Raw genomic sequence first — 19,584 nt, 5'->3', positions numbered from 1 at the left:
GTTACACACCGATTCAATGTTAATTTTAGTGACCTCCGATTGGCGTAACCGGGTGTCATTACTGCCGACGTGAATTACAATCTTACCGAATTTACGCTTAGCCTTAGCCAGCACTTTCAAATTTCCTTCAATGTCACCTGTCCTGGATCATGTCGGACTGTCAGGGTCAGTTCTTCGGTGGTTTTTTTCATATCTGTCTGGACGTAGCTTTAGCGTTTTTGCTAACCAGATAAGGTCAGAGTCTGCGGACCTGTTATGTGGAGTCCCTCAGGGTTCTGTATTGGGCCCCATTTTGTTTTTATTGTACTTGATCCCTTTAGGTAGGATCATTCAAAGATTTACTGATGTCTCTTACCAGTTATTCGTGGATGACATCCAGCTTTACTGCTCCTTTAAGCCATCTAAGATTAAGAGGCTTGATTCCCTCCTCCATTGTTTGGCGGAAATTAAACAATGGCTAACGAATAACTTTCTTCAGCTTAACGCAGACAAAACAGAGACATTGGTTATTGCCCCTGATGCCCATATTCCAGGTATTCAGCAGTACTTGGGAGACCTGGGCCAGTCTGCTAAATCATGTCTTCGAAACCTGGGTGTCATTTTTGACAAAGACATGTCGTTGGTACAGCATTGTAAACAGCTGACGAGGAATTGCTTCTTTCAATTAAGAAACATCTCTAAGCTCAGGAAAATGGTGTCTTGAAATGATTTAGAGCTTATTATTCATGCTTTTGTGTCAACACGTTTAGACTATTGTAACAGTTTGTTTTCATGTCTAAACAAGGAGTTGCGTACCAACTGCAGTTGGTACAGAACTCTGCAGCAAGAATTCTGACACAAGCTAACAGAAGGACTCATATTTCCCCAATTTTAAAGGAGCTTCATTGGCTGCCAGTGTCCTTCAGGATCAATTTTAAAATTTTGGTTTTAACTTTTAGAGCTCTACATGGCCAGGCGCCTCCCTATATCTGTGACCTTATCCAGCCTTATGCCCCTGCCAGGGCTTTGAGGTCTGTGGACCAAAATCTGTTGATGGTTCCTCGCACCCATTTTGCAACCAGAGGAGCACGATCCTTTCAGGCTGTTGCTCCCAGGCTTTGGAATGGTCTCCCATGCTCTCTGCGCTCACTGGACTCTGTCGATACTTTTAAAAGCCAACTTAAGACTTTCTTTTTTACTCAAGCGTTTGCTTAGCTTTTGGGCTGCTCTGTTATCCTATGTTATGTTTTATGTTTTTATGTCTCGGCCATTGTCTGATGTTTTGTGTGGTTGTACTGTGCTTTTATGTTGTGAAGCACCTTGTGGCTCTTGTCTGTGAAAGGTGCTATATAAATAAAATTTACTTACTTACTTACTTACTGCTCTGCCCCCCGGAAGACAATTGACTATGGTTGCTGGTGTCGCTAACTTCACATTTCTCAAAACAGAGTCGCCAATAACCAGAGTTTGTTCCTCGGCGGGTGTGTCGCCGAGTGGGGAAAAACGGTTAGAGATGTGAACAGGTTGGTGGCGTACAGGGGGCTTCTGTTTAGAACTACGCTTCCTCCTCACAGTCACCCAGCCGGCCTGCTTTCCCGGCTGCTCGGGATCCGCTGGGGGACAGCTAACGGCGGCGAAGCTACCTTGGTCCGTACCGACTACAGGGGCCTGGCTAGCTGTAGGATTTTCCAAGGTGCGGAGCCGAGTCTCCAATTCGCCCAGCCTGGCCTCCAAAGCTACGAATAAGCTACACTTATTACAAGTACCATTACTGCTAAAGGAGGCCGAGGAATAACTAAATATTTCACACCCAGAGCAGAGAAGTGCGGGAGAGACAGGAGAAGCCGCCATGCTAAACCAGCTAAGAGCTAGTAGCTGCGCTAAGCTAGCGGATTCCTAAAAACACACCAAGTGAATAATGTGTAAATAATTTAGAGGTGATTCAGCACAGGGAGTGCTTTAGTTAAGGCACATGAAGATTACACTGTGAAACAAATCGTTATCTAGTTATCTAGATCAATCTAACTACGCAGATTAAACAGCTAACAGATACAGCAAAACACCGCTGTGCTCCGGAACAGGAAGTGATACAATACCACAGTGAGAGCCAACCACCAGTAGAGGCCAGTAAAACAACTGAATGAACATCCTCCGAGGCCGGTGATTCCATAATTTTTGCCAGGGGTTGTAGTAATGATTAAATTACTCACGCTAGTAATGATTAATACATTAAGAAGAAACATATGTGCTAGTGCATGCATATACATGCGCTGACTGTACCGGAGCATTTAGATATGAAATTCATGATATGATATAGGGTAGCGTGGTGGCTTAGTGGTTAGCACATATGACCTGGTCCTTTCTTTCATTTTTAAATGGACTGCATTATATAGCGCTTTTCCATCTGCATCAGACGCTCAAAGCGCTTTACAAATCACATTCACCCCGATGTCAAAGTGCTGCCATACAAGGTGCTCACTACACACCGGGAGCAATAGGGGATTAAAGACCTTGCCCAAGGACCCTCAGTGATTTTCCAGTCAGGCTGGTATTTGAACCGAGGATCTTCTGGTCTCAAGCCCAACGCCTTAACCACTAGACGATCATCTCCCCCATGTTGTCTGCATTGTTCCCTCCAGGTACTGTGGCTTCCTCCCACCTCCAAAGACATGCAGGTTTGGTGAATTGGTGACTCTAAACTGACCGTCTGTGTGAGTGAGAGTGATTTGGTTTGCATTTGTTGGCCCTGCGATGGTGGCAGTTGTCCAGCTCATACCTCTGACCCTTAATAGGAACAAAGCAGGTTCACAAAATGATATATCAAATTTGCCAACGTATAAGGTATGTTTCACTCCTTAAGTGAGGTGTGGAGCTGACAGGTTTTGGGATGTTACAGAGGCAAAACAACGTTTTTAGAACTGAACTGGTCCATCAAAGATCACCATGAACTGACCAGTTCATCCTCATTATGTGTTCTTTTTAATTTGGTGAGAATCATAGCATTTGCTGTTCTAGAGTTAATAGTAGAGAAGCTTGAATCTTCGACTGGACTGGGTTGCTTGATGTGAGGACGTCAAGATCAAGGACCTGCAGCTGGAGGCAGATGAAACTATGGTGTCATTTGATGTGACATCGTTGTTCACCTGCATCCCCACCGCTGAGGCCATCTCAGCTGTGAGGCAGAGACTGCTGGAGGATGTGTCTCTACTTGAAAGGACCAAACTCACACCAGACCACATCTGCCAACTCTTGGAGATCTGTCTTAACACCACATATTTCCTGTTTAGGGGGAATTACTACAGGCAGATCCATGGTTGTGTGATGGGGTCTCCGGAATCCCCCATTGTGGCCAATCTGTACATGGAGCAAGTGGAGAAGACAGCCTTGACGTCTTTCACGGGCATCTCTCCCAGTCACTGGTTCAGATATGTCAATGACACATGGGTTAAAATCAAGCAACAGGAGGTCGAGGACTTTACAGAACACATCAACTCTGTGGATTCCAATATCAAGTTCACACATGAGAATGCCAGAAACAACCATTTAGCCTTCCTGGACTGTGATGTTACGATTGGAGAGAACAGGCAGCTCCAGACAGGGGTTACAGAAAACCCACTCACAACTGATCAATATCTGCTCTTTGGCTCAAACCACCCCCTTGAACACAAGCTCGGGGTGACCAGGATGGTCCCTGGACAAAGTGCAGAAGTCCCAGAAAACAAAGAGACCAGATAGACAGGAGACGGAGACAAGAAGAAGAGGAGTGTCCTCTCCCTTATTTAGCAGGAGTAGGGGAAAAACTACAGAGGATCTTCAGACAGCACAAAATCCCAGTTTACTTTAAACCGGTTAACACCTTGAGACAGAAATTAGTTCACCCTAAAGACAGGATCCCTACAACCCCTGGCAATAATTATGGAATCACCGGCCTCGGAGGATGTTCATTCAGTTGTTTAATTTGTAGAAAAAAAGCAGATCACAGACATGACACAAAACTAAAGTCATTTCAAATGGCAACTTCCTGGCTTTAAGAAACACTATAAGAAATCAGGAAAAATAATTGTGGTAGTCAGTAACGGTTACTTTTTTAGACAAAGCAGAGGGGGGAACAAAATATGGAATCACTCAATTCTGAGGAATAAATTATGGAATCACCCTGTAAATTTTCATTCCCAAAACTAACACCTGCATCAAATCAGATCTGCTCGTTAGTCTGCATCTAAAAAGGAGTAATCACACCTTGGAGAGCTGTTGCACCAAGTGGACTGACATGAATCATGGCTCCAACATGAGAGATGTCAATTGAAACAAAGGAGAGGATTATCAAACTCTTAAAAGAGGGTAATTATCACGTAATGTTGCAAAAGATGTTGGTTGTTCACAGTCAGCTGTGTCTAAACTCTGGACCGAATACAAACAACATGGGAAGGTTGTTAAAGGCAAACATACTGGTAGACCAAGGAAGACATCAAAGAGTCAAGACAGAAAAACTTAAAGCATAGTCTCAAAAATCGAAAATGCACAACAAAACAAATGAACGAATAGGAGGGAAACTGGAGTCAACGTCTGTGACCGAACTGTAAGAAACCGCCTAAAGGAAATGGGATTTACATACAGAAAAGCTAAACGAAAGCCATTATTAACACCTAAACAGAAAAAACAAGGTTACAACGGCTAAGGAAAAGCAGTCTTGGAGCCAGATTGATGAAGAGTACTGTTTGTCACTCATTAAGTCCATGCCTCAGAGACTGCAAGCTGTTCTAAAAGCCAGAGGTGGTGCAACAAAATACTAGTGATGTGCTGGAGCGTTCTTTTGTTTTTCATGATTCCATAATTTTTTCCCTCTGCTTGGTCTAAAAAAGTAACCGTTACTGACTGCCACAATTATTTTTCCTGATTTCTTATAGTGTTTCTTAAGCCAGAAAGTTGCCATTTGAAATGACTTAGTTTTGTGTCATGTCTGTGATCTGCTTTTTTTCTACAAAATTAAACAACTGAATGAACATCCTCCGAGGCCGGTGATTCCATAATTTTTACCAGGTGTTGTAGTTACAAACAGAGCAATGTAGTGTATTCTATCAGATGTCAGGAAAACTGTAATGAACACTAGATAGGTGAGACTAAGCAACCTTTACACAAAAGGCTATACCCAGCACCGCAGAGAGGTCACCAGTGGACCTCAGACTACAGTTCATCTCCACCTGAAAGACACTAACCACACGTTTGAGGACAAGGATGTTAAAATCTTAGCCAGAGAGAAGAAATGGTTTGAGAGAGGTGTCAAGGAAGCATTCTTTGTAAAACAGTTGAAACCCAGCCTTAACCGGGGAGGGGGTCAGACACGCTTTGTCCCCTGTTTACAATGGGGTACTCAGGTCAAGCAGTTTCAGTCTTTTGTTCATGGTAATGAGTTATTCACGTCATCAGGAGAGTCGTCAAGGGAGCCATCAGGAGAGGCTTCCGTCCCATCATTAGGAGGGACAGCTGCCCTGTCATCAGGAGGGTGCTAACCAGAGCACAATAGGTGCTAATTAGAGCTATTGTTTAGTCACTAGCCTGTAGCAGTCGGCCTCTTGGTAGGAGGGGTCTGGTTAGGTTAAAAACTCCAGCTTTTGTTGGCCTCTGTTTTATTCTTCTCTACAAGAGTCAAGACAGAAGTCAGACTACCAGAGCAAGAATTTTAGCTGAGGAAGCTTCTGTGATTTGAAGCGAAACGTCCTCACGTCAAGCAACCCAGTCCAGTCGAAGAGTCAAGCTTCTCTACTATGGAAACCACCTGGACAACTGAGAGCCTACACAGAAACTTCTAGAGTTAATGTCTACACAAGCTGGCTGGGATGGACCAACTCACCCACTAGTCTACATTTTTGTTGTTAAAGCAAAGTCTCTGTTACCGGTGCAGGGAATCATTTTTTAAATCAAATGAGCTTTTTTCAATACTGGGAAATGCTCTTCTACCTCTACTGAGCACTTCTGCAGTATTTACTTTTTAAAGCTTCATAGTGCAAATTTTAAATACATTTTTGGCAAATGTGTTTGGGGGGGGAGCACCGCCCATTTTAAACAGCTTTGTGCAACACAATTTAACACTTGGAAACAACCAGCTCATCCTACCTGTAGAAGGGTGTTGAGTGGCAGGGCATAAGGAAGAGGACATCTGGGTGTGGATGGTTTGCGACAGTGCTGATGTTGCACAGTTTCTGAAGGTGGCTCATGGCGTCGAGCGTGCCGCGCTGGTGTACCAAACCTGTGTACAGGGCTGGAACCAAATTGGTCACCAACAAGCTGAAAGCAGCAGCTCGCTGCCATGCTTTCAGAGATGCCAAAGATATCCCTGTGATCACCATTCAGAGTTAGAAGCATGATTATTACACATCTGCATCTTCATAATTACAAATAACTGTGATTTTGGGAACTTACCACAAAAGACCATACAAAATGGCAGCACAGGATAAATGAATCGGAACTCTTTGTGAGGAAGCAAGCTGCATCAGGAATCCAAACATGTCAGTCAAGTGCAGAACATGAGGAGGCTTCAGGAATTTAAACACATCTTACCTGTAAATCATGATTGTCCAGATCACTGCCACCAGCAGAACCTTGTATCTTTTAGAAGCGATGGTGCACCCATGAAGGAAGAATGGAAGATGAGGACCAATCACAACCACAAACCCCTGGCTGATGTACCAGTGCCAGGGATGGGAGCCATAGAAATCAGCCACACCTTGTAAGATGTTAAACTTGAGGAAGTTGAATTGCACCAGGATCCACTGGAAAACAGACCACACCTACATCTGCACTTAACCTTCTAACCAGTAGCCAGTACGTTTAGCAAATTACCTGTTTACCTTTTCATAGAACATGCAATCAATTACCGTTGAAGTCACAACAGTCAAAGCCCTGCAGACGATGAAGGGATTATCCACTAAAAAAGGACAAACTAATGAAGGACCTGAAAGAAAGATGAAAGTACAAACCCTATTGGAATGTAGTAATGAGTGATGAGTCTCAGTTTATCATCTTCCTGCCAGAAATGGTGCACCAACAGAGGCAACCACACAATCATGGCTGTCGGACGAACTATTATTGCCAAGGCAACCAGTATCAAATACTTCATACTGCAAAAAAAGCACAAACAAACATCACTTTAAAGAATTAATTCCTAGAAATTATAGTACAATCCAATTTCCAACACATCCACCAGAAGACGACGAAAGATTTACTGAAGTCCTCTTGTCCGTATGCAGTGGTATCCATCACAGATACAGATACACGGCGTGTTCTGATGTAGTGAATCATGGTATCTGGGAGCTCCAGCTCATTCAGAAGTAGTTTGCACACTTGTTCTTCATGTACAGACATTTGACCAGTTTTCCTCTATTCTTTTAATGATATTCATAACTGTAGAAGATTAACAACACAAAGACCATCTGTGTTCAAGGCAGAGGTGGGACAATCAGCAAGTCCCAAGTCATAATGACCACCAATTGTTTGCAAGCTGACTTGAGACTTGACTTGGGACTTGCAGATTGATGACTCGAGAATGACTTGACAGTGACTTTGTCCCACCTCTGGTACAAAGAACATTATTTGCAAAGTTTTAGATTATTTGTCTGCAAATTGGTGCACTTTGAGACATCCTTTCACCTAAAAGTATGGGAAATAGTTTGGAAGGGCCTTATATATTCTAACATGATCATCTCACGTGGTTTATTTATATCACCTAAATTACCTCATTACTGATCTGAAAACACACCAGTGGCAACTTTTTTGAATTGTGCTGCTGGAAATAAATTCAAAATGAGCTAATATTTTTCAAAAACAATAACAATTCTTAGTTTCTACTTTTGATATATTGTCTTTGTGTTATTATCAATTAATTATGGACTTTTAATGATTTCAAAATAATCAGTTTATTATATTGTTGGCCACAGTTCCGCTAACACCTAAAGCTAACTGTTTTGTTAGTAGATTAGCTTTTCAGCTAACTCTGAAAACCATTGGTGGAGCAATAGAGCTTGCAGAGTTGATGTCATGCCATGTTGTATTACTGGATAATTTACTCATTCTGGCCATGACTGTTTGTTTCTAAGCTGGAAGCCTGTCTATTCTACATTCTTACCTTTAATGATCGGGCTCCCTTTCAGTTTACACACACCTAAAAGTTCCCACAGTTGTTGTAACATAAGCAGGGCTCGAAATAGTACGTGCATGTGCTAGTTTGTGCAGGGTAGTATTCGTAATTTTATACTGCACTAGCACTGGTGCAAGTAACTTTATCCAAGTTTTATCAACTATAGGCCCAGTAAAATGAACCAATAAAGGAATAAATAAGGAAAAAAACAATTTCCAGTGTGTTGTCTTCGTCTTCCCTGGATTATATGACTGTCAAACGGAGCAAGTTGCTGTGCTCTATTTATTGTGTTCGCGCGCACGTGGGAAAAAAAAAAAAAAAAAAAAAAACTCGTTGCTGCTGCAGTTCCTTTATGGAACCCAGGAGAGGTCACTTAAAGTGATATTTTTTCTGGCCATGATAATTTGTGCGCACGCTTTCCTTCAATTGAGCCCACAAATTAATAAAACGTGCGCACGTTTTCCTGGCCGTTATAATTCGTGCACACGTTTTCCTTTAATTGAGCCCTCGTATTAATAAAACATGCGCACGTTTCCTTTCGTTCAAAATTAACTCATAATATGACCTAAATGGTCATCCTCACAACAGGGAGACGCTTCGCCCTCAGCATCCTTTTTAATGTGCTTAAACTCCAGATGATGCTATGCTGGGCAGCTGGAGTTCTCTGTATGTCCTTGTGCGCTCAAACCATGATGATATACCCTGACCAGATCCATTTCTAATGGGGAAATGTATTACACTGTCTGCTGGTTTGTTGGTTAATAGCCAACATTATGTGTCAAGACAATATTGAGTGCACATTTTACAAATTGTGGCCACGTTTAAGTAGATCGTGCCTTGTTTTACTCAAACAATGCTTAAAACGAGTGCACAATGTAATAAAACGTGCGCACTCTCTCCACATGCAAAACATTTTGCGATGACACTTCCAGGGCTCCGTAGTTCCTCGCTCTCTCTCCCCTGAAACTCTGTCATAATTGTGTTATAAACCAGTCACCATTTGTTTTATTATACATCTGTGTAGTTAATAAATAAAATAATCTTCACAGACGATTCGTTCGCGTGTGCACATGAAAAAAAAAAAAAAAAAGCTGCTGCTGCTCTCCCCTCAAACTCTCCCCAGAGAGGAAGAGTCTGACACATCAGAGGAGGAGTTTAAGCTGGATATAAGACTGACTTTTGGTTGTGCAAGTAACTTTTTTTGGTGCAAGTAAATTTTTTGTTACTAGCACCAGTGCAAGTAGGTTAAAAAATGTATTTCGACCCCCTGTGCGCCAGTGTTACATCCCTACTGGTTCCTCAAATTTCCGATTTCAGGGGTCCCATGATCCTTTCTGCACATGGAGTGGCTCCAGTTGCGCTCTAACATAGCACTGCACAGAGATTCGTTGTTTGCTCACAGTTATCTGAAATTAAGAGCCTTCTGGAATGGGAATATCAATGGCACATAACCTGGGTGTGATTTGTCCTGGATTTGATACATATACATATATATATATATATATTATATATATATATATATATATATACACACACACACATATACACACACATACATACATACATACATACACACACACACACCAACTTTATTGACACCATTTTCATTGTTAGAACCTGAGTCAAACTGGTGTCGACAACCGAACGGTCCCCCCCAACAATCAGTCCGCCCTGCCTTCACTACGTATGTGTCATTTCAGAGTCCAGCTGCAATCCACCGATTATCACCTTGTTCCTGCTTAAAACTGCACTCCAGTCATCATCTAGATCAGTGACAGATATCTGAAGCTTTTGTACAACAATCATTTACACATAAATTCAGCATTACTTCATAATAAAAGACGGCAGACTGATCAGAGCACAGCAGCTACATGGCAGACGTCTGACATGCTGCTGTGCCTATGTCATTTCGGTGCATCAGTAGTGAAATGAGGTGAGTATTGCCTCGTTTCTGCGTAAACAGCCTTTAGAATAATTTAAGAAGTTTTAACTTTGTCATCTGATGGTTAATAATCACATTATGCCCTTTGATCGTTTGGGTGTAGAGAGTCAGACTCAGAGATGCTGCTGTGGTCCCAAATGACGCATGTGCAGTGAAGGGCAGGGCGGACCAATTTTGGTGGGTGACCATTCGGTCTGCAAACACCGGAACGACACTAGGACCATGTCCACCCTGAAAACGCTCTATTAACTGGTTGCCTTGCCCGTTTTTCAGGGGGTTTGAAGCAAAAAAATAAATTAAAGAAGCGCCAGCTAAATTTCATATTATAAAAGGAGTTGGTAGCTTAATTCAAATGTTTTAGCAATTTATTGGTTTCACATTATCGCAGTTAACTTTTCGGTTAACAGATTGATTTTTGGGGTTGCTGTTGTGTACCCACAGTGTCCCGAGCTTTTAGGAAACAGGGTTGTATTTAACAATGAGAAAAATCAAAGTGTAACAAGTTGAGACCTGCTGTGTGTTTTGGAGCCTTGCAGAGGAAAGTAATAAAGAGCCAGAGAAGCAAGCGTGGTCTCCATGCTGTTGGTCAGAGTCCTGGTGCAACAGTACCACGTAAACCAGGAGCACAGCTGACAGAAAAACTACATACCAAAACAAGCAGAAAGTTAATATGCATGTGGGAATACAATGAAGCTGACAATGCAGGAAAATGTATAAATGCATAAAATACTTGAGACAAAATACTGCTTGAATTATATTACAGAACACCCAAACTAAATGTACCTTGTTAAGGGGCCCCTTCACACATAGTGCGAAGTTTGGCCGAAATGCGCACAAAGTGCGCATGAAGCAGGAATCGTGCAAAACGTGTAAAATCGTCCCTGCCTCAAACTCCTCATACACCTGTTGCTACAACTATTTGTGCACACCAGCAGCTGAAAGACCCATCGATCCCTCTCGCGGCAGGTGTCAGCCAAATTCCAGCTGACACGCATGAACATCTAACACCACTCGTTTGGCACTTAGAAAATGTGTGGCCATTCGCACTCTTGGCACGACAACCATCTGCAGACAATCACTGTTGTGCTGGCAGTGAAATTTGTCTAAGTTCCCCACCAGTGTGGCTTTGGTGTGTGTGTGCTGAACTGACAGGAGGTGTGGTCGCTGACAGAAGCAGCTGTGGAGATCCGTTGATCTGGACATCCCAGCTGGACAACACGTACTGTGTTTGGACAGACATGGACTAACAATTGCCCACTGTGAAGCACGTGTGTCTGTTTGCTGTCATCATGTGGACATAAATAAAAACATATATCACTGTGGCAATATATGGTGTGGGATGCAGTGAGCGTGCGTGCGCTCCATCATCAGATCAGAACATGCAGCAGGTGATCTGACTTTCATGATACCCACGTGAGCCCTGTTCCATATGACACGGTGTCAGTTCTGGTGCGCCGTCCACAAGACACGCGTGTCGGGCAGGACACGAGCCAGCAGATGTCGACATGAGACGAGCGAACTGTTTCTCATTAATGTCATTTCATGAATGTATATCTGTGACCATGGGTCATCTACAGAGGAACAGACGGATATTTATATTGCCTGCTTGATAAGATATAAAATGCTGTGTTTTTGTATGGTGTATGGTTTATTTTTTATTTAAATACATCCATATCTTTGTGGATTTCAGGCATTTTCCCTGCACTGTTTACAGGCCAGTGATAGTAGCTCAGTGGTAAAGTTTCAGGCTGGCAATCAGTAAAGTGCAGGTACGAATCCTGTGGGTAGTATTTTTTTTTATTCCATATCAGCGGTGCGATGTGGGTTCCACAGGTACCAGCTTGTTTTATTTTTTATTTATTCCACATCAGCAGTGCGATGTGGTGCACTTCGCACTATGTTCCTACTCGAAAGACACTGTCACACGCACAAACCCTTGCACCGGGATCATGCACGCCTGCCTGTCAGGGTGATGTTTCGCGGTGCGCTAATTCGAACTGGCTTTGGCCGTATTTGACCAAACTTCGCACTGTGTGTGAAGGGGCCTTAACTTCTGTTAAAGCTGATTTTTTTATTTTTTTTGGTCAGATCTAAAAAAAAAAAAAAAGATTTACTTATTTATTTTTTGGCAACTCCAAAAGCTCTACTTGAATTCTGAACAAATAAAAATGGATGTTTGTGGATCAAAAGTACTTACTGCCCATTTGCAACATCAAGATTTTCCAGTGACTGGATAAGGAAGAAGAATTTAACATCAGCGAATGCAGCGAGGAGCGCTTGAATGATTCGTGGGATCCATATCTGCAGAAAAGGCCAAACCAAAATTCATGAAACAATGTACTTGTAACTCAATTTTGTTTTTTAATTTATAGAAAATAGATAAGTAAAATATGTGAACTTGCCAAAAGGTGAACAGAGTCATAATTTACGTAGTGCAATATCTTGTAAATCAGTGCAAAGAAAAGTGGATATGAGAATCCTCTTATTCCTGCCTTCCATTCCCAGGTCAGATACCCATAGGTCACACTGTTAAGGCACTAACCACATTATCATCATCATAAATGCTTAATCTAATAAAAGGACCATAATACTTCCTCAAAGGGCAACAGATGGCTAAAACATTACAGTAAATCTGATATAGGCTTTGAGACCCATTGCGTGTGTGATGATCTCCGGATTCCGTAGTGTGAATGAGGTGGGCTTCATAGATAATTGGCAAAGCTTCTGGGGAAAACCTGGTCTTGTTAGGAGAGACGGCATCCATCCCACTTTGGATGGAGCAGCTCTCATTTCTAGAAATCTGGCCAATTTTCTTAAATCCTCCAAACCGTGACTATCCAGGGTTGGGACCAGGAAGCAGAGTTGTAGTCTTACACACCTCTCTGCAGCTTCTCTCCCCCTGCCATCCCCTCATTACCCCATCCCCGTAGAGACGGTGCCTGCTCCCAGACTACCAATAACCAGCAAAAATCTATTTAAGCATAAAAATTCAAAAAGAAAAAATAATATAGCACCTTCAACTGCACCACAGACTAAAACAGTTAAATGTGGTCTGTTAAAACATTAGGTCTCTCTCTTCTAAGTCCCTGTTAGTAAATGATATAATAATTGATCAACATATTGATTTATTCTGCCTTACAGAAACCTGGTTACAGCAGGATGAATATGTTAGTTTAAATGAGTCAACACCCCCGAGTCACACTAACTGTCAGAATGCTCGTAGCACGGGCCGGGGCGGTGGATTAGCAGCAATCTTCCATTCCAGCTTATTAATTAATCAAAAACCCAGACAGAGCTTTAATTCATTTGAAAGCTTGTCTCTTAGTCTTGTCCATCCAAATTGGAAGTCCCAAAAACCAGTTTTATTTGTTATTATCTATCGTCCACCTGGTCGTTACTGTGAGTTTCTCTGTGAATTTTCAGACCTTTTGTCTGACTTAGTGCTTAGCTCAGATAATTATAGTGGGCGATTTTAACATCCACACAGATGCTGAGAATGACAGCCTCAACACTGCATTTAATCTATTATTAGATTCTATTGGCTTTGCTCAAAAAGTAAATGAGTTCACCCACCACTTTAATCATATCTTAGATCTTGTTCTGACTTATGGTATGGAAATAGAAGACTTAACAGTATTCCCTGAAAACTCCCTTCTGTCTGATCATTTCTTAATAACATTTACATTTACTCTGATGGACTACCCAGCAGTGGGGAATAAGTTTCATTACACTAGAAGTCTTTCAGAAAGCGCTGTAACTAGGTTTAAGGATATGATTCCTTCTTTATGTTCTCTAATGCCATATACCAACACAGTGCAGAGTAGCTACCTAAACTCTGTAAGGGAGATAGAGTATCTCGTCAATAGTTTTACATCCTCATTGAAGACAACTTTGGATGCTGTAGCTCCTCTGAAAAAGAGAGCTTTAAATCAGAAGTGTCTGACTCCGTGGTATAACTCACAAACTCGTAGCTTAAAGCAGATAACCCGTAAGTTGGAGAGGAAATGGCGTCTCACTAATTTAGAAGATCTTCACTTAGTCTGGAAAAAGAGTCTGTTGCTCTATAAAAAAGCCCTCCGTAAAGCTAGGACATCTTTCTACTCATCACTAATTGAAGAAAATAAGAACAACCCCAGGTTTCTTTTCAGCACTGTAGCCAGGCTGACAAAGAGTCCGAGCTCTATTGAGCCGAGTATTCCATTAACTTTAACTAGTAATGACTTCATGACTTTCTTTGCTAACAAAATTTTAACTATTAGAGAAAAAATGACTCATAACCATCCCAAAGATGTATCGTTATCTTTGGCTGCTTTCAGTGATGCCGGTATTTGGTTAGACTCTTTCTCTCCGATTGTTCTGTCTGAGTTATTTTCATTAGTTACTTCATCCAAACCATCAACATGTTTATTAGACCCCATTCCTACCAGGCTGCTCAAGGAAGCCCTACCATTATTTAATGCTTCGATCTTAAATATGATCAATCTATCTTTGTTAGTTGGCTATGTACCACAGGCTTTTAAGGTGGCAGTAATTAAACCATTACTTAAAAAGCCATCACTTGACCCAGCTATCTTAGCTAATTATAGGCCAATCTCCAACCTTCCTTTTCTCTCAAAAATTCTTGAAAGGGTAGTTATAAAACAGCTAACTGATCATCTGCAGAGGAATGGTCTATTTGAAGAGTTTCAGTCAGGTTTTAGAATTCATCATAGTACAGAAACAGCATTAGTGAAGGTTACAAATGATCTTCTTATGGCCTCGGACAGTGGACTCATCTCTGTGCTTGTTCTGTTAGACCTCAGTGCTGCTTTTGATACTGTTGACCATAAAATTTTATTACAGAGATTAGAGCATGCCATAGGTATTAAAGGCACTGCGCTGCGGTGGTTTGAATCATATTTGTCTAATAGATTACAATTTGTTCATGTAAATGGGAATCTTCTTCACAGACTAAAGTTACTTATGGAGTTCCACAAGCTTCTGTGCTAGGACCAATTTTATTCACTTTATACATGCTTCCCTTAGGCAGTATTATTAGACGGTATTGCTTAAATTTTCATTGTTACGCAGATGATACCCAGCTTTATCTATCCATGAAGCCAGAGGACACACACCAATTAGCTAAACTGCAGGATTGTCTTACAGACATAAAGACATGGATGACCTCTAATGTCCTGCTTTTAAACTCAGATAAAACTGAAGTTATTGTACTTGGCCCCACAAATCTTAGAAACATGGTGTCTAACCAGATCCTTACTCTGGATGGCATTACCCTGACCTCTAGTAATACTGTGAGAAATCTTGGAGTCATTTTTGATCAGGATATGTCATTCATAGCGCATATTAAACAAATATGTAGGACTGCTTTTTTGCATTTACGCAATATCTCTAAAATCAGAAAGGTCTTGTCTCAGAGTGATGCTGAAAAACTAATTCATGCATTTATTTCCTCTAGGCTGGACTATTGTAATTCATTATTATCAGGTTGTCCTAAAAGTTCCCTAAAAAGCCTTCAGTTAATTCAAAATGCTGCAGCTAGAGTACTGACGGGGACTAGAAGGAGAGCGCATATCTCACCCATATTGGCCTCTCTTCATTGGCTTCCTGTTAATTCTAGAATAGAATTTAAATTCTTCTTCTTACTTATAAGGTTTTGAATAATCAGGTCCCATCTTATCTTAGGGACCTCGTAGTACCATATCACCCCAATAGAGCGCTTCGCTCTCAGACTGCAGGCTTACTTGTAGTTCCTAGGGTTTGTAAGAGTAGAATGGGAGGCAGAGCCTTCAGCTTTCAGGCTCCTCTCCTGTGGAACCAGCTCCAATTCAGATCAGGGAGACAGACACCCTCTCTACTTTAAGATTAGGCTTAAAACTTTCCTTTTTGCTAAAGCTTATAGTTAGGGCTGGATCAGGTGACCCTGAACCATCCCTTAGTTATGCTGCTATAGACGTAGACTGCTGGGGGGTTCCCATGATGCACTGTTTCTTTCTCTTTTTGCTCTGTATGCACCACTCTGCATTTAATCATTAGTGATCGATCTCTGCTCCCCTCCACAGCATGTCTTTTTCCTGGTTCTCTCCCTCAGCCCCAACCAGTCCCAGCAGAAGACTGTCCCTCCCTGAGCCTGGTTCTGCTGGAGGTTTCTTCCTGTTAAAGGGAGTTTTTCCTTCCCACTGTAGCCAAGTGCTTGCTCACAGGGGGTCGTTTTGACCGTTGGGGTTTTACATAATTATTGTATGGCCTTGCCTTACAATATAAAGCGCCTTGGGGCAACTGTTTGTTGTGATTTGGCGCTATATAAAAAAATTGATTGATTGATTGATTGAAGCAGACGAGAGTCTATGACTCCCCCCTGAATGAAATGCCAGTCCAACGCAGAGGATGGTTCCCATTTACAGCTGAGTGACCTAAGACAAAGTGTCTTGATTAAAGTGTCTTGACACCAGCAAGTAGCATAATTTGAACCCAAGGCTGCATTATCCACTCAGTTACCTGATCTACATGCTGATGTAGTCACCTTTCCCAGTGATTATTAGATGCTGTACTGTTTAGAAATGCATCCTAATCTAATGGGGGTCAAATTACATCTGCTACACTACACATGTGGCTGTTGATTTTTAGTCAGGCTTCCTTAATTTTTCTTCTTTCTGGGTGTGTCCACAAGCTCTACAGGTTAATGCATCTACCACACTACAGGGCCATTTTTGGTCCTGGATGACAACCATCCAAGCAGACAACAGGTCTGTCCACACCTCTGGAAAGAGGTGTCGACAGATGAAATGTCTGCCTCCCCTTAGTCTTTTCCAGTTATAATAATTCCTTTATTTGTCCTTGTACATACATATGACAAAATTTGTTCTCTGCATTTAACCCATCCTAATTACAGTTAGACACAATCCAACCACTAGGAGCAGTGGGTAGCCACAGTCCGGCGCCCGGCAACCAACTCCAGATGTAGAGATGCTGCCTTACTCAAGGGGAGATAAACGAGTAGACCCTAAATAAGAATGTTTTTGATTGTGGGAGGACACCCACGCAGACACGGGGAGAACATGTAAGCGATCCCATGACCTTCTTCTTGCTGTCTTGCTGTGAGGTATCAGTCCTAACCACTGATCCACCATGTCACCAGTTGCTGGGTCTCTGAGTCTTATGACGTCATTAGAGGAGGGTCTGCTGCTACTGATACCTATGTAGGAGAAAGAAGGTCCAATTTTTTTTTCAGGGTCCTCTTGCTTCCTGTCTTAACGGTATGGCTGTAAATCTTGGATGCTAATCAGTGACCTAAGGTAAGATCCTCTTCTGAGGATCCTTGGGTACTACTAGAACAACTTTGCTTAAAGTAATGGTTACTTAGAGAGACTCAGATGAGGAATATCACCTGCATTGCAAGGGAACATCAATTATGACATTTCACCATGAGGCCCATTTCTCTGACCTTAAGCTATTTAAAAAAAAGGGATCATTAAGTCACATTTCTTTTGATTATAACAAGCAACGTCCACATCCAGCAACAGAAAGACTATTAATTTGTTGAGCTTATAGGACTAGGTAGTACAATCCCTTAACTAATCAGCACTTGGTGAGGAGTTAGGGCTAGAGGGGTAAACGCTTCACAGGGGTCTTCAGGTGGGCACCCTCCTTCTTTGGTGTTTCGTTGAAAGGCCTACGACACCTCCAGAGGGCTCAACGGCAACATCTGGCGTCCCAGATTTGCCCCCCTCTGCTTTTACCCCTCGGTGGTCATCTTGCAGCCCAGTTGCAGTCCTTTCTTTTCATCCAGATCCAGTTGCTGCTCCGTTCAGCCACTCCCAATAGTGACTTGACCTTGTTGGAAGGCTTGTCCTCTCACTCCCATTACCTTAAGCAGCTTGGTTGTAGATGTGGCAACAAACCCTCTACAGCCAACCTCGACAGGAAGCACCTGGGCACACCACCCGCGTTGTTCGGTGTCTGCTGTTAAGTCGGAGTACTTCAGTTGTTTCCGCTCATATGCTTCACCAACTGCATCTTCCCAGGGTACAGTTAGCTCCACAATAAAAACAGACTTCTGCGAGGTTGACCATAAGACCAGATCTGGCCTGAGATTAGTTGTAACAATTTTCCCTGTGGCGGGCACGCCGCGCCAGCTGCGAGCCAACACCCCAATCCGTCCGCACGTCTTTCATTAAAAAAATCTCCTTTAACAGTGGAATGTCTGGATAAACTGCTGATTCTGACCTCTTCTGAAAGTTCTCTGTTCTCTCACGACGTCCTGGGTCAACAGAGGCTTAAATTTGGAGGTTTTCAGCATGAAACAGGATGACGACGTCGCCTCGGAGTGCTGCGCGACGTCCCGCTGCGTGGGAAGTCCTTACAGCGATAGAAACAATGCAAAATCTCTCATCAGCCGTTAAAATTTTCACCGAAAATCAGCTGAATTTCTCAAATGGTGTCCACTCGGATGTGCCTCACAGTTTTTGAAAAAATTTTGATCAAGCACAGCGCCAGTCTCTCAGCAACTTCTCAGACAAAGGAATTCCAACGAGGGGGCTGGATCACTCCTTCCACAAGGCGTGCTCACAGGCGAATGACGTCACCGACAGGTGTGAAAAAACTCACGCATGCGCACAAGGGTTCAAGCTTGGCTGATGTAATCACACGTGACTCAAATCCATATAGTTTAAAAAAAAAAAACAAACTGTCGGTTTCTTTTCTCGCAGACCTCGTACGTTTCCAGTGTTGGAACAAAACTCTGAGCCTTATGTTTTCAAATGGTTTTATCTTAAACAAGAATTGGGGTTTGTTTCTTACATGTATCAAAACTTTGAGCAATAATTCTGCTTCTAAACCACATCTTAGTGCACTTCTGGAAGTCTTTTGCTCGGGCAGAATTCCAATAACATCCAGGTCAAACTCAAGAATAATTCCAATTTACACGCAGAACATATAGATAGACTATTAGCAGCTCAGGCAAACATTTGCAGATGAGAGTGTGGTTTATCGAAGGATATTTGAAGACCATGTGATGTGAGACCTCCAGAGACTGCCAGTACTCATCAGGCACAAAACTGCTCCGAACCAGGAAACAGTTCATGAGTCTGAAAGCACCAGAAAACAGAGCCACGCTCAGCACACCTGTGGAGATCAGGAAAAGAGCTCATTATTTATTTTTAAATAATAAAATTCATTAAACGTCAAAGCCAAATGTCAGATTAAGAGCCACCTGTGTCCAGAGATCCTTCATCTTTAGCATACAGCAGAGACTTTCTTTTCCTTAGCTTCACATCGTCATTTTTATTGTTGAATTTAAAACGTCCTCGCAGGTTGTCCATCACACGCACAGACAGTATACATACACGAACACATCAAAATAAAGGTTTGTTTGGTTTTAAACAGTCTGCTGCCATCTCCAGCAAACGTCAGTCTATCGCAATAAAACCACCCAAAAGCAGCTTCATTTTAAAATGACACTAACAGACAAAAACAAAAACGCAGATCATATGCTACGAAAGCAGGTTTTCTGTTTAATTAGCACTGTAAACTC

General features: G+C 42.2%; 1 protein-coding gene across 1 annotated transcript in view; it reads right to left on the bottom strand.

The window, feature by feature from the left end:
- LOC117527449 (GPI mannosyltransferase 3-like) overlaps positions 1–19,584 on the bottom strand; it is a 26,552-nt gene extending 6,968 nt beyond the window's left edge. Inside the window, 10 exon segments of the mRNA XM_034189800.1 lie at positions 6,094–6,313; positions 6,400–6,464; positions 6,538–6,749; positions 6,828–6,879; positions 6,957–7,097; positions 10,566–10,696; positions 12,249–12,356; positions 12,458–12,575; positions 19,052–19,175; positions 19,264–19,584. Coding sequence (XP_034045691.1) covers positions 6,094–6,313; positions 6,400–6,464; positions 6,538–6,749; positions 6,828–6,879; positions 6,957–7,097; positions 10,566–10,696; positions 12,249–12,356; positions 12,458–12,575; positions 19,052–19,175; positions 19,264–19,372 — 1,280 coding nt within the window. The 5' untranslated portion in view covers positions 19,373–19,584.

This window comes from Thalassophryne amazonica, chromosome 2, assembly GCF_902500255.1.
Source record: "Thalassophryne amazonica chromosome 2, fThaAma1.1, whole genome shotgun sequence".
NCBI classification, from domain to species: Eukaryota; Metazoa; Chordata; class Actinopteri; order Batrachoidiformes; family Batrachoididae; genus Thalassophryne; species Thalassophryne amazonica.
Note: the sequence above shows the minus strand (reverse complement) of the source record. Positions and strands in the feature narration are given on the sequence as shown.